The sequence below is a fragment of the Lepidochelys kempii genome, chromosome 14 (genome assembly GCF_965140265.1).
Source record: "Lepidochelys kempii isolate rLepKem1 chromosome 14, rLepKem1.hap2, whole genome shotgun sequence".
In the NCBI taxonomy this organism is placed as follows: domain Eukaryota; kingdom Metazoa; phylum Chordata; order Testudines; family Cheloniidae; genus Lepidochelys; species Lepidochelys kempii.
In genome coordinates this window covers 38991525-39012301 of record NC_133269.1, presented here as the reverse complement: position 1 = coordinate 39012301, position 20777 = coordinate 38991525, and the positions used below count along the sequence as shown (strand labels likewise).

The 20777-nt window shown below is 48.6% G+C and overlaps 1 protein-coding gene across 4 annotated transcripts; it reads left to right on the top strand.

Annotated features, from left to right (window-relative positions):
- The first annotated feature begins 356 nt into the window (after positions 1–356).
- LOC140898053 (butyrophilin subfamily 1 member A1-like) lies at positions 357–16314 on the top strand. Of its 4 annotated transcripts, XM_073311490.1 has the most exons (11): positions 357–674; positions 1631–1750; positions 3412–3759; positions 5851–6132; positions 7525–7629; positions 8619–8639; positions 10325–10345; positions 10792–10812; positions 13141–13161; positions 13880–13912; positions 15576–16314. In XM_073311490.1, exons 2-11 carry the CDS (start codon positions 1651–1653, stop codon positions 16082–16084), a joined length of 1461 nt encoding a protein of 486 aa, XP_073167591.1. In that variant the 5' UTR covers positions 357–674; positions 1631–1650; the 3' UTR covers positions 16085–16314. The 4 variants fall into 4 exon arrangements, with proteins under 4 accessions (XP_073167591.1, XP_073167592.1, XP_073167593.1 ...); XM_073311491.1 differs by lacking the exon at positions 8619–8639; XM_073311492.1 differs by lacking the exons at positions 8619–8639; positions 10325–10345.
- The last annotated feature ends 4463 nt before the right edge of the window (positions 16315–20777 follow it).

The following is a 20777-nucleotide window of genomic DNA, read 5'->3' as shown; positions in this document are numbered from 1 at the left end:
GAAGGTCATGATCGTCAGTGGGAAACTGTCACTTTATGTTAACAAAAGGGGATTTGTTGTTGGTTGGGGGGGCGGGGGGGTTGCCATTTAGTTTATGATATTCAGCAAAAGCTTTTCTCTTTTTGAAATCCGGACTGGGCTGAGAGTCCGCTGTTCAGGTGACCCAGTTACCTGAATCCAGGCCTGATTTCAGAGAGAATCTGCTTCCTGCTTTTGCTGAATCTAATAAACTAAATAGAAAAAAAAACCAACCAAAAACAACAATCCCCCCCGCAACAACAAACCCCCTTTATGTTAAATTTTAACACAAAGTTCCGGTCCCCCCCCCCCCACTGGCGGCCCCGCGGGACTGGGGCTGTGTCTTTCAGAGAAGACTCTCCCCTCCCCCGCGGGACAGGGGTTGGACTGAGGCAATTTCCAGTTTTACTTTCACTGTCCCCGGGCGAAGGCTGCGAGCCCAGTGCACGTTTATCGATCGGAACAAACCCCCGTTTCTGTTCACAACCTTCCCCGGAGAATCCCCGAGACAAAACTGCAGCTCCTCGATCGCCAGAGTGAGCTGAGCCGCCTCCGTGACCGACGGGAACAGTCACCGAGCATGGGACTGTCCCAGCCAGAGGAGCCAAGTCTGGCCACACCCGGGAGATGTTAAACTTCTCAGAAGACCCAACCAGGTGGGTTAATTTTGCTCCAGAAGGACTGTTTCTAACGTCTAATGCACCAGCCTTATTGCTGGGACAGATTATTCAAAACACAAGGAGTAAATAATCCTGTGAGAATTTGTTTCTCTCTTTCTGGGAACTTGACAGTACGTCTACGTTCAAAGTGAGGGACTGTCACATACATTGCGGATTGTTTTCACAGCAGTGTAACACGAGACTTTTACAGCTTGTTGAATTTGTCATGTCTTTGTTTTGCTGAATTTTATTCAAGAGCAGTGGGCCCAAGACTGTTCTTGGGGGAGATCTGTAACTTCCTCTATTTTGAATACAGAAAATTTCCTGCACCAAACCCAGCGGCCATCAGTCTAGTTTTCTGCCTCTGCTGACATGGCAGTTTCCCACTCTTGGCCCCATGTCCGCCACCAGCCTCAGCCCCTTGACCCCTGTCTGTGTCCCTGCACCCCTGGAGACACAGCCCTGGTCCCAGCCCCAGCTCTGAGGGGAGGGGGTGGAGGCCATGGAGAGAGGTAAGGGGGGCATGAGGTGAAAAGTGTGGGGGCAGTTTCACTGGCTTTCAGCACCCACACTTTAAAAACTGTTCAAGTGCCACTGCAGACAACACAAGACAACACACGAATCTTTCTCTCTCTCACACACACACTTTCTCATTCCTTAAAACTTTTTTCTCCATTGATGGAATTACTGCCAACTTCTCCACTGTTCTGACTTTCTTTTTTTAATGTGGATTTTGTAGAGATGGGAAAAAATCAGGCCCATAAAGGAAACACACTTTCCATTTTAATGCAATGGCTGTTCTCACTCCAAATATGAGGGAGTTCACTTAACAATGCATTTGTCCCTTTTTTATTCACTGTGCCTTCTTTAATGTTTGACTTTTTAATAATTTAATGTTAGTCAGTGTTATGCTCACTATGGAAAGTTTTTTCCTCCTTCTTCCTGTTTTCTAGGTCAAGTTCCAGTGAAGAAGATGAAGGTTCTCTCATTCTGCCACAGCTCCAGAGCCAGCTCTCCTCTCCCTGGGTTTATTGTTTTCTTCCTTACTTCTTATGTTCACAAGATGGAATCAGGTAGGAATCCGCACTGTGTCTGCTGAATCTTAGGGGATTAATTTAAGCCCCTGAAGTGCCTTAACAACATGCTTCACTCAAAGTCAGTGTAACAACTCACAGTGTATAAACTTCACCCCACAGCAAGATCAGCACCTTCATTATTCAATTTTTGCCCTGATTGTGTTGCTCCTGGGTGATTTTATTTGCTCCTGGGACAGTGCACAGGTCTGTTTCTTCACACAAGTATTTTTAAAAGATTGTCAAAGATGCCCAGGGAATTCAGAGGACACTTATTGAAGAGTTTAAGAATAAGAATAAGAAATAAGAAAATCAAATAACTTAGTGGGTTTCAGATGTAAAAAAAACCCAAAAAGATCAGAGCCATAATTTGAGACTAATGTGCACAAAAACAAAAGAAAAACCAGAATATAATGATGTTGCGTGACTTTTTTTTAATTGGGCCTGTTAGCTAATCCATATATGTTAGGTGTCGTGTACACTGTATTATTAGGCATTATATGCACAGTAGTCCCATAATACACATATGAGAGAGAGAGAGGGAGAGAGTTGGGAAGTTAACTTGAGTGTTTTATGTTCTCCCCACAATTCTGTTCACCGATATTGAATATCCCACTTTACAATTCTGAAGTTAGTGTTCACAATAGAAAATAGGAAGCCTATCAAGGCCATGAAAGGTGTGTCCTAGCAGTGGTTGGGATGTACCTCTACACCCACCTGGTTTGGAATGTGGTATCCAAAAAAAGGGGTTAAGGAAGGTACCGAACAACAAGTTAAGGAACTGATGGGTTGGGTCCCAGGTGACGTATAAAGTGCTTTTTCACTTGTAAACAGCCACGGTATAAGTGGGTTTGTGGGGGCATGCTGTGAGATAAGAATTGCTTCCCAGGAGGAGGGTATGGATGTCTGGTTTCCGAAGTGCACCGTTTTGTCTTTAGGCAATAATGTTCACAAAGTCTGGTCATTTGGTCTCTTGAGCATGTGAAGTATTGAACCATAATAGCCCCCAAATTGGCTCTAGCAATAGGGCCATGCCTCAGGAACATCTTGGTGAAAGAACACCAAATATGGCTCACCAACCCTACTCTTATTCCTGCTGAGGCCCAGCAAATTTCATGGCAATGTCAGTAAGCGTGTCAATTTGAGAGCACTCAGAAAAACGGGATGTTGAATAGTAAGTTTATTTCAACTATACACTGAGCATGTCCATACTCAGCTCTCTGCCTCAGTTTCTCTGATGTGTGACTGTGACATGGACTGAATACACTTGTCTTCAGCTTCTCACCCCATGTCAGCACTGTGTGCCTCTGTCATGCACTGAACCTACCAATTCTCAGCTCCCCACTCTCTGTCCCATGATCTGTGTCTGGGTCATGCACCAAGCTTGCCTGTTATCAGCTCCATGCCCCATCTCAGTGCTGTGTGCTGTGCCATACACACAGGCTGAGTATTCTTATAACAGAGCCCCAGTCCAACTGCCCATGAGCGCTGCTTTCTCTTAGGCATTCAGGCTGAAATGTTCCATGCCAGGTGTCTGTCGCTGGCTGAAGTTTTTGGAAAGTTTATCTGAAATGGAACCTCTTGACTGTGTCCTTCATATCAAATTGACATTTTCCTCTGACCTGCTTTTTGTTGTTTTTGTTGTCCTGGTGGATTTCCAGCAAAGTTCACAGTGATTGGACCTCGTGACCCTGTCACTGCCATCCTGGGTCAGGAAACTGTGTTACCCTGTCACCTGTCCCCCCGGATGAGCGCTGCAAACATGGAGGTGAGATGGTTCCGCTCTGAGGTTTTAACCATTGTGCACCTGTACCGTGATGGGAAGGATCAGTATGAAGGGCAGATGCCAGAGTATCAGGGAAGGACAGAGCTTTTGAAAGCCGGACTCACAGATGGAAATGTTCACTTGAGGCTTCTCAATATCAGACACTCTGATGAAGGACAATACCTCTGTTTTGTTCAAGATGATACTTTTTATGAAGAAGCCGTATTGGAACTGCGGATAGCAGGTCAGTGCCTTGTGTCCGTTTTAGCTTTGTGTGGTCTTTCCTATTACAACAACTGTGACTCCCTGCTTGTGAAATATTTTACAATAACACAGCATATCTAAATTTCAGCAAACAGCCACTTTCATACTTGGGAAAATATGCTGAAAACTTTCCCAACATGTTATTAAACACATTTTCAGGATGGCCAAGGCACTTTCTTGCCCAATCTTGATTGACTCCCAAAAGGAGTCTTCAGTTAAGAGGGAAAGGACTTCTTGACAACTATGGCCTTCCAGTTGCTCTGCAGTCATTTCTAGGATGTGTGGCTAAGGTGGGACTGACAGACATTTGTGGCCTTCTGATGGGTTGGTTGTTGCTTCGGGGTGTAGTTAAAATCAAATGCAGTGTTCTTATTTGCTGACACTGTATAATGGTGATGGTGGGGGTGGGGGTGATGGGTTCCCCCCCGGTACCACCGGGAACTGGGGTACAGCTGAGACCTCTGTCTCACCAATCTGGGTTCCCTCTTGCACTGTGACATTATGGCAAGCTGTAAAGCCCTCCACACTTGCACTCACACCAACATCCAGAGGCGGGACCACACCCAGCTGTGTTCATGAATGCATCTGGCCAGGCACTCATGAACCAACAATAGCGAGGCTTCAGCCAAAACACACCCCAGCACCCCAACCTAGGACCCACCCTGGTCAAAAGCCTGACCAGTAAAGATTATTACAATTACCCAGTTTTCCCCTCCCTCAGTGTGGAGAGGAATATGCACAAAATCTTTGTTAACTGAGCTGAGATTTTGCCCGAACACTTCACTCAAACCACACTGTTTTACGTTAAATTTAAAAAAAAAAAAAAAAAGAGATTTATTAACTACAGAAAGATAGATTATAAATCAAAGCAAACGGATCAAACAGATATTAGGCTTAGACAAAAACTCAGTCTAAGCCTAATATACCACACAGGGTTTGAATCAAACAGTGTCTCACCCTGTTAAATATTACAAGCAGTTTGTAGATGTTTCATACATAGGCAGGGTTTCCATCTTTCCCACCTGGGACCAGCACTTCCCCAGTTCAAAGTCCGTGCTCTTCCAGAGGTATATCCAGGAGTTTAGTTATGGGGAAAGTGAGGCCCATTGGTGATGTCACTTCAACCTTTTACAGTTTCTTTCATATGGCGGGAACCCCTTTGTTCCAAGCCAGGTTCCCAGCCCAGTTTGTGGAACAGTATAGGTACCAAAAAGGAATTCAGTATCATGTTATCTAGTCATATGCGCCTGCATTCTTGATGAGTCATGGCAGCATTATTCATAGGCTGTCTGAAGTGTCTCCCGGTGAGGACAAGACTTTTCCATGGCTCATTGTTTTCGCTGATGGGCATTCACCCTGTCTAATTTCTTCACTGTTGTACCTGAAAGGCTAGTTGTGGGTGTTACCCAGAACAATAACATTTAAAATACAGATGGATAGTCAATATTCATAACTCCAGATACAAAAGTGATACATGCATTCGAATAGGATTATCTTATTCAGCAAATCATAACTTTTCCATTGACACCTTATTTGACACATCTTGCACAAGATGCTACATAATTATATCATAATCATACCATAATCATATGATGTATATGGATTGCAGAGTGTCCTAGTGGGAAGGGGAAATTATGTATTTACCACTCTTAGTCAAGACTAATTATTTCTCCCTTGCTGCTTTAACAACGTAACCATGAAGCCAATTTGATTTTAAAAAAATAATTAGTGCATTAGATAGATATATTTATCAGAGTTTCAAATGTTCAGATCCTATTCAGGTATCTACGTGGTCATATCTCCAAAGGTGCTCAGCACTCAGTTGCTCCTGTCTTGAGCCAACAATATCTCCCTCTGACTCAGTGAAATTATTTTATATATTTGTTCACATTTTTATGTGTCCATGAGCACTGGGATATCAGACATTCCAGTATTCATTTATCCCTTCTACTGACTACCCGCATGAATTAGTGCATTCTCATGTGAGTGAGGGATCCCCAAACTGTCCCTCATCCCTTCTGCTTTATAAATTAATGTATGGCATTAACACCCTTATATATTTTCCCCTTAGGTCTGGGCTCTGCTCCTCTCATCTCTGTTGAGGATCACCAAGATGGAGGGATTCGGGTGGTTTGTAGATCAGCTGGTTGGTACCCAGAGCCTGAAGTGCTGTGGAAAGATTTCAGTGGGCGACGTTTACCATCACTCTCTGAAAAAACATCCACAGGAGATAACAACCTGTTTGAAACAGAAACTGCTCTCATTGTAACAGAACATTCAAACCAAAACTTGTCCTGTTGCATCAGGAACACCGTTCTCAATCAAGAAAAGGAATCGGCAGTTTATATAGCAGGTCAGTTACCATCCAAATCCCACACTGAACTCACCACCACTAGAAACCAAACAAAATATAGGAAGAAAAGAACGGAAATATCTGTGGTGGATATTTCATAATCCATGTACAAATACAGAATATGGGAGGCTGGTGTCTTTACAGGGTCACAGTTTAGGGAACTTGATCCCCTTAATTGTGAGTATTTAGACTATACACATTTTTAGAGGAAATTTTCACTCAATCCACTGATTCAGTAGGTTCCTGTAACCTTAAATTCACCTTAATTTTTTGGAATGTGATAAATTTTGTACTCTGGCTTGATTGTGATCTGTAGAGCCCTGTAAACCCACAGATATATATATGCAGATACCCTCATCATTTTGGGGGGTTTGCAGATTGGATGCGGATACCAATTTTGTATCCACGCAGGGCTCTAGTGATCTGTTCACTTCCCAACTTCATTACTTGTGTGAAATGTCACCTAAGTCATGTGATATTGTTTTTCTGATCTTCAATGGGACTTGTGCTCCTTAATTACTTTGGTCTGGATCCACTAGAGGACTCATTTTACCCCTTGTCTACACACAAAAGATGCACTGATTAACTAGTTAAGTGATGCTATCCGCTTGTGTGAAAACACCTTGTATAAATTTCAGAGTGCCCTTAATAGATTTAGTTTCAGTCAATTTTTTATCGACTTTAACTAAATGGAGATAGAGCGCTATGAAGCTGATTTATGATTTAAGGTTTTGTGCATCAATTTATTTAAATTGGTGCAACCCTGATATGTTGTCAACTCTTGAACCAATTTAAGAATGACTCCATAAGAGGGTTGGCCCAGGTTCACTAAATCAGAGCACAAACCATGTGTGGAAAAGACACCAGGCACATTTGAAAATTCCATCCTGTTTAGATGACCGAATCACTGTGAACACAAGAAGAGCAAATGGAAATTAGTTAATTTGATGCACAAGTGCTTGGACAAATTGTGATTATGGTTTTTCCCAATATTAGGAGGTAACAGTGGATTTTTCAAAAATATGCTAATTAATCTGGCAGTTTCTGAATATTGCTTACTGTTAAGGGCCAAATCCTTTTCTGGTATAAGCCTATTGGAATCAATGGGGTTTTATGAGCAGAGAATTTGCCCCTGATCTCTATGGCACTCTGAGTAGCAATGAATCAAATCAGGGCTGTGTTTTCAAGGATAAATCAGTGGTAAAGCTGTGTTGATTGGAGCCATATTTAAAATCAGTTTCTGGTCTTTTGTGTCATGTGGGCATGGCCATTCTTTCACTCTTAGCTCACACAAATCCTGCTGGGCACTATTTATGTATTTGTTTGAAAAAAAAATCTGCTTTTAGTCACCACTTCCGAACTAAGGCAAGCCCTGGGTGTTTTCTTTTTCAGATCCCTTTTTCCCGAGGGTAAATCCCTGGATGGTGGCGCTGAGTGTGACCCTGGTGGTTTTGTTTGGTTTCATTGGCCTCACTGTTTCTCTCTTTAAAATGAAAGGTAAATATCAGAGGGAGAAATATACAGTAAAGGTTTTATTCTAATAAATAAATAAGGGCAATTTAGAAATTTAACATAAAAAGAACGTGTGATCTGCTGATCTGGTCCTAAAAAAAGAAGAAGAATGCTCCACTTTTCCCTCAGCCCAGCTCCCACCCAATTGCAGCTCCCCTCCCCGCCTGCCCTGCCTCCAGCCCAACTCTGCCCACAATCCCTCGCCACTCCCAGCCCTCTATTTCCAGCTCTTCCCTTATCCCCAGCTCTGCTTTCAGCCCAAGCTCCTGGACTCAGCCAACTGTGATGTAATGGAGGGGGGAGGAGGGGCTGAGACAGACGCTGCTACTGGTAAGTGGGGCTCGTGACAGGAAAAGTTTGGGCACCACTGGTCTAGTCTGATCTCCGTAAGAGGAGTTTGAAGAGAAATAATCTCTCAGTCTTAACTGTCGTATTGATGATAATGAGAAATAAAAGATAAGAAAAGGGAAACTCCTAACCAACAATATGGGTATTTCTGTTTAATTTTTGGGCAAACGAGATATAGAAATTGGTAAGTGTCATTATCCGTCCTCTGAAAAGGATTTTTTTTTTTTTTTTGGTAATTGGATCTTCATGTGGGAGTTGGTTTAAATGGTTTGGAGTTGTTTGATCTTAAATTTAACTTTTACAATTTTGTTACAATTCAAAACCCTTGTTCGTTTACTTGCTTTTTATTATTATACTTTCTTGTGGGGTTTAATGTAATTGTATAAAATGTGGAGAAGCTCTAATTTGGGTAGATTTCACACCAAAATCTAATTTGAAAAACTGATAAGCAATGGAGTCACCGAGTTTAAGAGCAGAAGAAAGCCCTGGATCCTCTTCTCTGATGTCCTGAAAAGGAGGTTGATTTCCCTCAGCCTTCATTGTCATACTGATGATAAAGAGAAATAAAACATAAGGAAAGGGAAACACCTAACAAAAATATCTATTTATTTCGCTCTCATTTTTAGACAAACGAGATAAAGAAATAAGTAAGTATCATTATCCTTCCTATGACAAGAAACTTTTAGTACCAGTTTGGATTCTAATGTGGGAGTTTGTGTAGCAGTGGTGGAGGTGTTTGATTTTAAATTTAACTTAACATTGCTACAGTACGAAGCCTTTTTAGTTTGCTAACTTGGTTATTATTATCAGGCTTTTGGGAAGGTGTGTGTGTGTGGGGGCGTCAACTTCAATATAGCTTTATAAAACATGGGGAAAGACTAGAGAGGATGAATTTCACACCAAAAGCTAATTTGAAAAATTGATAAGCAATAGAGTTATAGAGTCATAGTGTTTAAGACCACAAGGGATGACTGGATCCTCTTGTTCAGAGGTCTGCAGACTGTGGGGAAGGCCCCTAGGGGCACGTGGAGGAATGTTCAAGCGGGCGCAGGGCCGGATTAACTCTTCTGGGGGCCTGGGACTATTAGAGTTTGTGGGGCCCCCTAGGCTCCGGGGTACGGCTAAAAATGAGGGATTCAGAGTGCAGGAGGGGGCTGTAGATTGGGGCAGGGTGTGGGTGTGGAAGGGGGTGAAGGCTCTGGCTGGGGTTGTGGACTCTAGGGTGTGGCTGGGGATGAGGGCTTTCAGATGCAGGAGGGGGCTCCAGGCTGGCGCCAAGGGGATTGGAGTATAGGAGAGGGCTCAGGGCAGGAGGTTGGGAGTGTGGGGTCTGGGAGGGAGTTAGGGTGCAGGAGGGGGCTCAGGGCTGGGGCAGGAGGTCCCTTACCTGGGACAGCTCCCCTTAGGTGGTGCAAGCCCTGGGGAGGAGGGGCAGGTGGCTCCATGCTCTGTCCTGTGCTCGCCTGCAGGCACCACCCCACACAGCTCCCATTGGCTGTGATTCCTGGCCAATGGGAGCTGCGGGGGTGGTGTCTGCAAGTCAAGGAAGCGTGTGGGACTGAGCTTCCCGGCACGCGCAGCTCCAGCCGAGGGGAGGGGGGAATGACATGCCAGTGTGTAGAGCCACCTCCCCGCCAACGCCGGGCTGGGCTGGAATGCAGGGGCTTCAGTGGCTGCAGCCCACAGCCCTGGGCTAAGGCGGCCCTGAAAAAAGATCTGCACTTTTGGCGGTCTGAAGATCTTTTTGCGGGGGCCCCCCTTTGCCTGGGGCCCTGGCCTGCAGCCCCTAAATCCCCTCTCTTAAACCGGCCCTGAACAGGTGCAAGGCAGGATCCCTGCTAGCCCCCATGGGGAGAGGGGAGGGAGCCCCACCCAGCCCCGCTCTGCCCCCAGCCCAGATCCAATCCCATCTGCAGCTGCGCTCCGCCCCCTGTCCCCCACTAAGCTCCGGCTCCTGCCACAGTTCCAGTCCTCCCCCTGCTCCGCCCCCAGGTCAGTTCCTACCAAATTCCCTCCCCTCCCCCAGGCCACCTCTGCCTCTAGCCCCAGCTCCTCCCCCATCCCCAGTTCTGCCCCCAGCTCCCCCTTCAGCCCAAGCACCTCTGCTGAGTCAACTGTGCAGTAACGGAAGGGGGGGCGCCGACAGATTCCATTACTGCAAGGGGGGAGTGATCGGAAAAGTTTGGGCACCACTGGTCTTATCTGATTTCCTGAAGAAGAGATTGAATAGAAATAATTCGTCTTACCTGTCACAGTGATGATAAACAGAAATAAACCATAAAAAAAGGAAAACACCTAACAAACATTATGTGTCTGTCTGTTTAATTTTTAGGCAAACGAGATAGAGAAATCGGTAAGTGTCATTATCCACACTCTGAAAAGGATTTTTTTTTGGCGGGGGCCGAGAATTGGATCTTCATGTGGGAGTTTGTTTAAATGGTTTGGAGTTATTTGATATTAAATTTAACTTTTACAATTTTGTTGCAATACAAATGCCCTTGTTTGCTTACTTGCTTTTTATTATTATTCTTTCTTGTAGGGTTTAATGTAATTGTATATAATGTGGGGAAGTGCTAAATTGGGTAGATTTCACACCAAAATCTAATTTGAAAAACTGATAAGCAATAGAGTCACTGAGTTTAAGAGCAGAAGAGAGCCCTGGATCCTCTTCTCTGATGTCCTGAAAAGGAGGTTGATTTCTCTCAGCCTTCACTGTCATATTGATGATAAAGAGAAATAAAGCATAAGGAAAGGGAAACACCTAACAAAAATATCTATTTATTTCTCTCTCATTTTTAGACAAACGAGATAAAGAAATAAGTAAGTGTCATTATCCTTCCTATGACAAGAAACTTCTTGTACCTCTTTGGATTCTAACGTGGGAATTTGTGTAGCAGTGGTGGAGGTGTTTGATTTTAAATTTAACTTAACATTGCTGCAGTACGAAGCCTTTTAGTTTGCTTACTTGGTTATTATTATCAGTCTTTTGGGAAGATGTGTGTGGGGGTGGCGGGGGTCAACTTTAATATATCTTTATAAAACATGGGGAAAGACTAGAGAGGATGAATTTCACACTAAAAGTTAATTTGAAAAATTGATAAGCAATACAGTTAAAGAGTCTTACTGTTTAAGACCAGAAGGGATTACTGGATCCTCTAGTTCAGAGGTCTTCAGACTGTGGGGCAGGCCCCTAGGGGCACGTGGAGGAAATTCAAGTGGGCACAGGTCCGCAATTAACTCTTCTGGGGGCCTGGGACTATTAGAGTTTGTGGGGCCCCCTAGGCTCTGGGGTAGGGCCAAAAATGAGGGATTCAGAGTGCAGGAGGGGGCTGTGGATTGGGGCAGGGTGAGGGCTCTGACTAGGGTTGTGGACTCTAGGGTGTGGCTGGGGATGAGGGCTTTCAGATTCAGGAGTGGGCTCCAGGCTGGCACCAAGGGGACTGGAGTGTGGGAAGGGGCTCAGGGCAGGAGGTTGGGAGTGTGGGGTCTGGGAGGGTGTTAGGGTACAGGAGGGGGCTCAGGGCTGGGGTGGGGATGGGGTCTGGGAGGGAGTTAAGGCGTGGGAAGGGGCTCAGTGCAGGAGGTTGGGAGTGTGGGGTCTGGGAGGGTGTTAGGGTACAGGAGGGGGCTCAGGGCTGGGGTCTGGGAGGGAGTTAGGGCGTGGGAAGGGGCTCAGGGCAGGAGGTTGGGAGTGTGGGGTCTGGGAGGGAGTTAGGGTGCAGGAGAGGGCTCAGGGCTGGGGCAGCAGGTTGTGGTGCGGGGCGCTTACCTGGGACAGCCCCCCTTTGGTGGTGCAGGCCCTGGGGAGGGGGGGCACGTGGCTCCATGCTCTGTCCTGTGCTCGCCTGCGGGCACCACCCCACACAGCTCCCATTGGCTGTGATTCCTGGCCAATGGGAGCTGCGGGGGCGGTGTCTGCAAGTCAAGGAAGCGTGTGGGACTGAGTTTCCCGGCACTCGCAGCTCCAGCCCAGCGGAGGGGGGAATGACATGCCAGTGTGTAGAGCCGCCTCCTCGCCAACGCCGGGCTGGGCTGGAATGCAGGGGCTTCAGTGGCTGCAGCCCACAGCCCTGGGCTAAGGCGGCCCTGCAAAAAGATCTACACTTTTGGTGGTCTGGAGATCTTTTTGCGGGGGCCCCCCTTTGCCTGGGGCCCTGGCCTGCAGCCCCTAAATCCCCTCTCTTAAAACAGCCCTGAACAGGTGCAAGGCAGGATCCCTGCTAGCCCCCATGGGGAGAAGGGAGGGAGCCCCACCCAGCCCCGCTCTGCCCCCAGCCCAGATCCAATCCCATCTGCAGCTGCGCTCCGCCCCCTGCCCCCCACTAAGCTCCAGCTCCTGCCACAGTTCCAGTCCTCCCCCTGCTCCGCCCCCAGGTCAGTTCCTACCAAATTCCCTCCCCTCCCCCAGGCCACCTCTGCTCCTCCCCTATCCCCAGTTCTGCCCCCAGCTCCCCCTTCAGCCCAAGCACCTCTGCTGAGTCAACTCTGCAGTAACGGAAGGGGGGGCGCCGACAGATTTCATTACTGCAAGGGGGGAGTGATCGGAAAAGTTTGGGCACCACTGGTCTTGTCTGATTTCCTGAAGAAGAGATTGAATAGAAATAATTCGTCTTACCTGTCACAGTGATGATAAAGAGAAATAAACCATAAAAAAAGGAAAACTCCTAACAAACATTATGTGTCTGTTTAATTTTTAGGCAAACGAGATATAGAAATTGATAAGTGTCATTATCCACACTCTGAAAAGGACTTTTTTTTTTTGTAATTGGATCTTCATGGGGCAGTTTGTTAAAATGTTGTGGAGTTCACTGTAAAATTTAACTTCTACAATTGTGTTGTAATATGAAACCTTTTTTTGTTTACTTGCTTTTTATTATTATTATTTTGTGGAAGGGTTAGTGTAATTGTATAAAATGTGGGGAACCACTAAAGTGGAGAGATTTCATACCAAAAGCTAATTTGAAAAACTGAGATGTAATAGAGTCACATGTGTGTGAGACCAGAAGGGACCACTGGATCCTCTTGTCTGATGTCCTGAAGATGTTGATTTCTCTCAGTTTTTACTGTCGTATCGATGATAAAGACAAATAAAACATAAGAAAAGGGAAATGCCTAAAAAAATTCGATTTATTTCTCTTTCCTTTTCAGAGAAACGAGATAACGAGATAAGTAAGTATCATTATCTTTCCTCTAAAATGAAACTTTTTGTACCATTTTGGAGACTCATGTGGCTGTTTGTTTAATTGTGGTGGGGTTGTTTGCTTTTAAATTTAAATTTTAAAATTTTTGCAATAGGAAACCTTTTTAGTTATTTGTTTGCTTTTTTATCAGCATCATCCTCATCATTCTTTTGAGGTTTGTTTGTTCATGTAACTTTATAAAACGTGGGGAAAGACTAAACTGGATGAATTTCACACCAAAACCTAATTTGAAAAATTGATAAGCAATACAGTAGTAAGGTAGGTATTGGCCAAGAAACTATGGCCCAGGAGGAATTGTGTGAAGGCCCAGGTGGACTATCAGCACCTGAGATGATTATCTTTCCTCCACACTGCAGAGTAGGCATGTAACCAACCTGAAGTAAAGTGATACCTGGGCTCTAGCTTCTACCCAAAGTCTTGCCAGCTAACCTGGGTGGAAAGCACCACCAAACTTGAATCAGAGCTTTTGTGCTTGCGCATTAAACAGGTTGGGGCAACGGCCAGGTAAGATTCTGGACTAACCCTGCAGTGAAGATCCACCCTGGGAGAGAGACACTCATGCAGTCTAGTGGAGGTTCTGATGAACGAATAACTTTTTTTCCCTCAGTGTATTAGTTTGTACAATATTGAATCATGCAATACGTGTTCAGATCTGCTCTCCTCTCTAATTATGTTGCTGGTTTTAGGGTGGAGAAGATCCGTGGCACCTATAGAAGAAGGTAATTAAAGATCATATTTTATCAATGTCCAAATACCCGTTCCCATGAGGCAATGTGCCTCATTTTCTTTGTATATGGGAGTGGATGTGATTGTTCAGGGCAGATCTCCCTAGAACCCTTCATTTCACGGCGCATCACAAGCTGAGGTGAGGTTTGTGCCTATGTCCTACCACACCATACTGAATCCATAGCATATCGCATCTACGCTTCCTGCCCCTCCACCGCTCGCATGTGCACTGCACCCTGCAGAGATCTGTGACAGCCGCTGCCACCCCTTGTACGGAACCAGTGGGACATGCACCTCCACAGCCACTTCTCCAGGGGGAGTTTGTTCTGTCTCCCCGTGCTGATGTCCGATCTCCAGTGTCCCTTTGTTTCTTCCTTCATCTTTTCCCCCATGAAGAAAGCCAGGAGCTCTGCAGTGACCCCACACTGACCGGGTGAGCAGGGACTGTGTCTGTGTGAGACCCTTGCTCCTGTCTCAAGCAGAGGAACTGAGCCTTGATCACAGACAGGGGCTCCCCTGGCTCCATTATACAGGTCTGGGAAGCTCCTGTGATCACTGCTGGGAGCTTGTGTCTTTTCTCCTCTCTCCATCCACCATGACCCCAGCATGGTCCCGTCTCTGGTAAACAGGACGTCAAGTCAGCCTCCCCATTACTGGCATGACCCGCCCCCTCTTTCCATCAGCCACCTATTCTGTACCTCCTCCCTAGTGGCGGATTTGCCACTGGGCCAATGTGGCCTGTGCCCAGGAGCCCCAGAAAAATGGGCGCCTCTGTGCCCCAACCCGCTCTGCCTGCCCAGTGCTCCTGCCAGAGAGTGGGGTCAGGGCTCGGGGGGCTTGCCCCACTCCATCCGCCCAGAACTCCAGCCAGGGAATGGCGTCGGGGTGGGGGGTCTTGCCCTGCTCTGCAGCTGGAGCACCAGGTGGGCAGAGCAGGGCACGCCCCTGCACCCCGGCCCCATTTCCCCAGCAGGAGTGTGGGGAGTGGGGGTTCTGCAGGGAGAAGGGGTGGGAAGGGGCCTTCACTTGCTGTGGCCCAGGGCCTCACAAAACCTTAATCTGTCCTGGCCCCGCCGACATTCATAGCTTCCACCATGAACCCCCTTCCCTTGTTTAGCCCCCTCACTCCCTGCCCCAAGCTAATGTACTTTGTGCTGCGACTGCTGCTGAGCAGTGACATTCTGGGCAGGTTCAATCGTGGTACCGTGTGGCCTGTTGCTGTCCGAGCTGTGACATTTCAGAGCAGTCCAGGTGCAGTGGGGAGGCCCCATAGCAAAGTCCAGCACAGGGGCAGCTGGGACACAGTGAGAGTGAAGGTGGGGTGGGGGGAAGCTCTGTCAATATTCACTGAGTTGTACCATCTGCTGGGGCTGCCAGTCTCTTGTTCCCTCCCCGGGCAGAGGTGGGGGCAGGAGGGGAAAGATTCTGAGTCCCAGGCCTGGCCCAGCTGCTCCTTTCACCGTCACTGACCCGTCTCTGCGAGGGCAGTGACTTCCCCAGCCCGGTGCTGAGATCTCTGAGGTGACGATGGGTAAATCCTGGAGGAAGGAGATTCCCTGAGTCACTCCCCAACTGGGGCAGATTCTGTCACTGACGCCATCAAACCCTCCCCCAGGGCCGAGCTCTGCCCCTCACGCTCTGATTCTCTCTCCCCAGCGAATGTGACTCTGGATCCAGACACGGCTCATCCCGACCTCGTCCTGTCTGAGGGTGGGAAAAGTGTGAGATGTGGAGACACGCGGCAGCGACTGCCCGACACCCCTGAGAGATTTGACACTGTGCGCTGTGTGCTGGGCTGTGAGGGATTCACCGCGGGGAGACATTGCTGGGAGGTGGGGGGTGGGGGATCCTGGGCTGTGGGGGTGGCCAGAGAGTCTGTGAGGAGGAAGGGATGGATCAGCCTCAGCCCTGAGGAGGGGATCTGGGCAGTGGAGCGGTGCGGGGGTCGGTTCCGGGCTCTCACCTCCCCTGAGACCCCCCTGCCCCTGAGCCGGGCCCCCAGCAGGATCCGGGTTTGTCTGGACTGTGACCGGGGGCAGGTGACATTTATCGATGCTGGTGACGAGGCCCCGATCTTCACTTTCCCGCCGGGCTCCGTCCCTGGGGCGAGAGTCCGCCCCTGGCTCTGGGTGTGGGAGGGATCCTGGCTCCGCCTGCGTCCCTGAGACCCACAGCAGAGGGGGAACCGGAAATCAGCCTCTCTAGGCTCACAGACCCCGGTCTCTATGACCTTGGAGGACTCCCATCTACCCAGCCCGTGGCGCCTTTTCTCTATGACCCCTGGAAGCTCCTTCCCCTCCCTCCCTGCAGCCCCAGGCATGGGAGGGGGAGGGGGAGGAACCCCTGGGGCTGCAGGAGGGGCAGAGGGGCCCTGAGGGGCAGAGGCGGGGGCTGGGCAGGGGGCAGAACTAACAGCCGGGCTGGGGGCAGGCAGAGGGGGGGACCCAGCATGAATCAATCAGGGGTTGGGGGGCTGGGGAGAAGCAGCAGCAGCAGGGAGCGGTTTGTACAGATCTGTGTCTTTAGATCTCATTGGGGTCTCCCAGCCTGGGATCAGCAATTGGGGAAGGGATAAAATCAGGGAAAGAAGAGAGCAGCCAAGGGGGATGATCTGTGACCGGGAGGAGAGACACAGGAAAATAACCAGGGTTTGGAAAGTGAGGGCTAGAACAATAATGAATAGAAAAGGAGAGAATGAAAAGAAAGGGAATGTGAGCCGGACGGGGAGATTTATGACGTGTTACTGAAAGTGAGACTGTCACTCATTAATTCCCTATATTAATTCCTGGCCATTGGTGCTATTTTAGTGCCATTAAGAAAACTGTTCTCAGTAGCTGGGGATCTCCTGGCCAAGCTCCTGCGGTCATTAAAGCTCCTTCTCTGCTCCTTTTACTTTGCTATTTTGCAGCTACTTACTGTAAATAAACCATTACAAACAATTCTTCTTGTTTGTTCCACTTTAATGTCCCAGCTGCAGTTGCTGGGGGCAGCGTCATGGGATTTGCTTCCCAACTTGGTTGTGTCCCCGCAACCCCGACAGGGAATGTTGCACCTCCTGGAAGAGAGTTCGGATTTTACTGTGTGATGTGTCACTCTCCAGCCTGTGCTGGGTTTCTGTCCTGTGCATACCCGTGTCAATCAGGAATTGCTCAGCTGTGCTCTGCGGAGAGGTGACTGGTTGCACAGAGGGCAATCCATGAAGGGACTCGAGTGTTGCAATGCTGAGCATCACAGTGAGTAATTTTATGCAGTGAGACAATCACAGGAACAGCAGCACTGTGACCCTCAGAGCTGAGTCAGGGGCCTGAACTCCCGAGACAATGCATGGGCAACACAGGCACCTTACAGTGGGATTCACAAAAGCCAGCTCAGTAGGCGGGGAGCCATGTAAGGTAACCAATGGGAGATGCCGACGAGGGGGGAAGGGGTGTCCTGAGCCACACCCCTCTCATGAATAGGTGCCTAAATCTGGGGTGCAGAGGGGTGTCTGTCTCTGCTTAGCAACCCACAAACAGGAACCCACCCCCTGACATCCAGGGCCTCCAGTCGCGGCTGCTGCCAATGCCTGGTAGTGCTGGTGGCAGCTGGCTGCCCCGGGCCCTTTGAAATCGCCCCAGCAGCCTGCAGGGCTCCTCGGCGCACGCGCTGGAAGGGTGCAGTGGCACATTAGGGGAAGGAAACGCCCCGCGTCAGGAGCCACGCTGGGCGGGGTGGGGGGAAAGAAGAAGCCCATGACCGCAGAAGAAGGTGCAGGGCTGAAGCCCTGACCCCCCTGTATGCGGAGCTGGCCTGAGCCCCTCCCTCTCCCGTGCCCCCTGCATGGAGCTGGCTCTCACTCTCAGGCTGTGGAGAAATTCAGCCCAAATCTACTCACCTTGGTATCTCCATTTCCCCCATCACCACACAGCCATGAAGGGATTCAGCCTAGGAGGCAGGGTCAGCAGTAGCATCATTTGGCAGGTGGGATCTAGGGCACCCAGAGGTGAAGTGACTTTCCCAAGACTAAGCAGGGAGTCAGTGGCAGAGCAGAGAACCAAACCCAGGACACCTGAGCCCCAAGCCTGTGTCTTAACCACTAGGCCACCCTTCCTACCTGAGGAGGGGGAACCTCCTCTGCGGGCACTAGACAGAGCCACCAGGAGGTGGGGAGCAGAGAGAGATGGGTAAAAGGACATGGGTGGGAAGAAAAGAGTGGGAAACACCAGGAAAGGGAGGGAGCAAGGACTTAGAGAAGAAATAAGAGGGAGGGAAAGGGGCAGGGAGACCGATAGGAAGGGAGAGGAGAAAAGAAGAAGGGAGAGGGGAAAGGCTCCCCACTGCTTGTGCCTCCCATCCACCTTCTTCCCACAGCCAACAGTGGTATTACTGAAGACAGCTTGTAGCTGAGTGTAATGATTTTAATACGCTGTAATTCATGATAACGTAATGATGTCATTCATTACTATTTTAATAATGATGACATTGTTAGGATACCAATGATAGAAACACATTCAATAACTAGAATATGAAGGAAGTTTGTGTATAAATATGCTGAAAATTGTCAGTTTTGCGGGGAGGCTGAGCCAAACACACACACTTCTCACGCTTAAGGCAAGAGAGGGCAGAAAGGAGTGAGCAGTGTGCAGGAGTCACTCGGGGAAGGGGATCTAGGGGGAGGGGGCAGAGCGGGGGCAGGAAGAGGTGGAGTGGGGCAAAGTGGGGGCTTGGCCTTGGGGAAGGGAGTGGAGCCGGGATGCGGCACTCACCAGCACAACCAAAAGCCAGCACCTATGGTGTGTGGGGTGGTATCGATGGTGGCGAAGGCAGCCAGGTGGGCATGTGGAATCCCTGGCCATGCCGGAAGAGCGCCCCCCGCAGGGCAGCCGGCATCTCGCTGGGCACCAGCCAGCAAAGGTGCAGCACCACCCAAATATCCAGCAGACAGAGTCCATGTGGGTGCAGCTTGTGCATGTGGGTACCAGCACGGGCCCATTGACTGTTCTGCCCTGGGGCCCGGAATTGCCTGGGGGGACTGCGCTCATGTCCTGCTTGGGGCCTACAGCCCGGCTCCATGTGCATTCCCATAGCTTGTCCTCTCTGTCCATTTCCCTGTCAGCTCACTGTGCTGTTTTAGATAAATGATGGCACTCATTTAGGGTGCTTCCCTTGGGTAACTGATAGAGATTTATGGTGTGAATTCTCACTGGCACAGTACTTTAAAAATCTTAAGCAGCCCAGCCCCCCCCCAAATTATGAGATTTAATAATAATAATAATAAATAGTAAATATTTGTATTATTTTATTTGCCTTTTGGTGTCTCAGAGGTTTATACTGCACTGGGGTGAAATTTTTAAGTGTTTCTCTGCAACAAAGAAAGCTAGATGCTTCCTTTGTTTAGAAAACAAAAGCCGAGAGTCTCACCTCCTCACACGCTTCCAGGAGCTGGGGCTTCATCAGACACACGAAATATTGCAAGACTCGTGATAAAATCATGAAAGTTGGTGATGCTTTAGCCCCTTTCCACTGAGCCAAAGCAGCATTAGTGTAAATGAGAATTGGGTCTTGAAAACACTGATTGCAGCTTAACCAAGCTTTTAGCCTCTGAGTTTATTATCACAAGGCTTGGAAGGATGAGCTTTTATTCATAAATGTTGGCAAACCTTGCTTTTGCTGTCTACACACAGACCAATGAAAAAATATTTCAATTGATAATAAATGATAATTACAGATATGCAAAGTAAGAACAAGGCTGCTTGAGAACTTATTCGAGTTTGATTGAAGGTGAGTGACTCTGCAAAGATGTGACCATCTGTGTTTTCATGGTTGTAAAGCTTCAACTTTTTGAATCTCGGTGTCTAGGGGCATTAGATCACTGTGCTCTGACTCGCTATTGACGTATCCCCCCATAATTTCCCGCAACTGTGAAAACTGAAATGGAGAACAATTGGAAAGAAACGCTAAAACCGAAATTTTTGTGCAATTGTCAAAATTTAACTCAATAAATAAGGAAAAAAATGCTTAAAACTAGCTGTAATGCTATCCATTAATATTCTATACATATATCTCAGTGATTTCTGCCAAGCCTGACTATCCCTCCTTAGACACACAGACTCTGGTCCTTCAAGGGCATCGCCCTCGGGGGACGCCCACCCGCCACAGGGCCCGAGGGGCCCATGTCACAGCGACGCCTGCAGGCTGGAATGTTCCCCGTGGGCTCCTCCCTGCCCAGCAGCAACCGAGTCAGTCCCAGGAAAGGAAACCCCTGGTTCCGGCTGCAGGAGCGACCCAGGCAGAGCCGGGCCGGCCTCACTCGGCTCCTCTCCTGCAATTCATGTGGCCGGTTCCATCCTTGGAGGAGCCTGGTGCGTGACCTGGGGCGGGCCCCTGGGGGCGGGGCTTCTGCCTTGTTTGGTGGGTTGGGTTTTAATTTCCCTCCCGAGAGCGCGATTGGCTCCCGGTTCCCCAATCGGCTTTAAAAAAAGCTGTAAAGGCTCGTTACTGCACCTGCGCAATGTTTGGTTTCGCTTTCGGGATCCCCTGGGTGCTGCTGGCCCCGCCCCTCGCTCCTCCTGCAGCGCCGTGTGGCTGCGGGCGCCGGGCTCCGGTGCAGGGGCCTTGACTTGTTCGTATGGGGGTGGGGGGTACTGGCTGCCTCAATCCTGCACTCCCCACCCCCACGTGGCTGCATCTGGCTCACTGCAGGGGGGTTCTTGGTTTGAGGGAGGGGGAACAGCAGTAGCTGCAGTGGGGCAGTATCGATTTACCTGCCTTTGCCCTGCTCCCCTGGCAGTTGCAGTGCACCTGGGGGGGACACACAGGCTTTGTGGGGGCGGGAGGACACACAGGCTTTGTAGCAGGGTTCGGGGGAGTTGGAGGGAC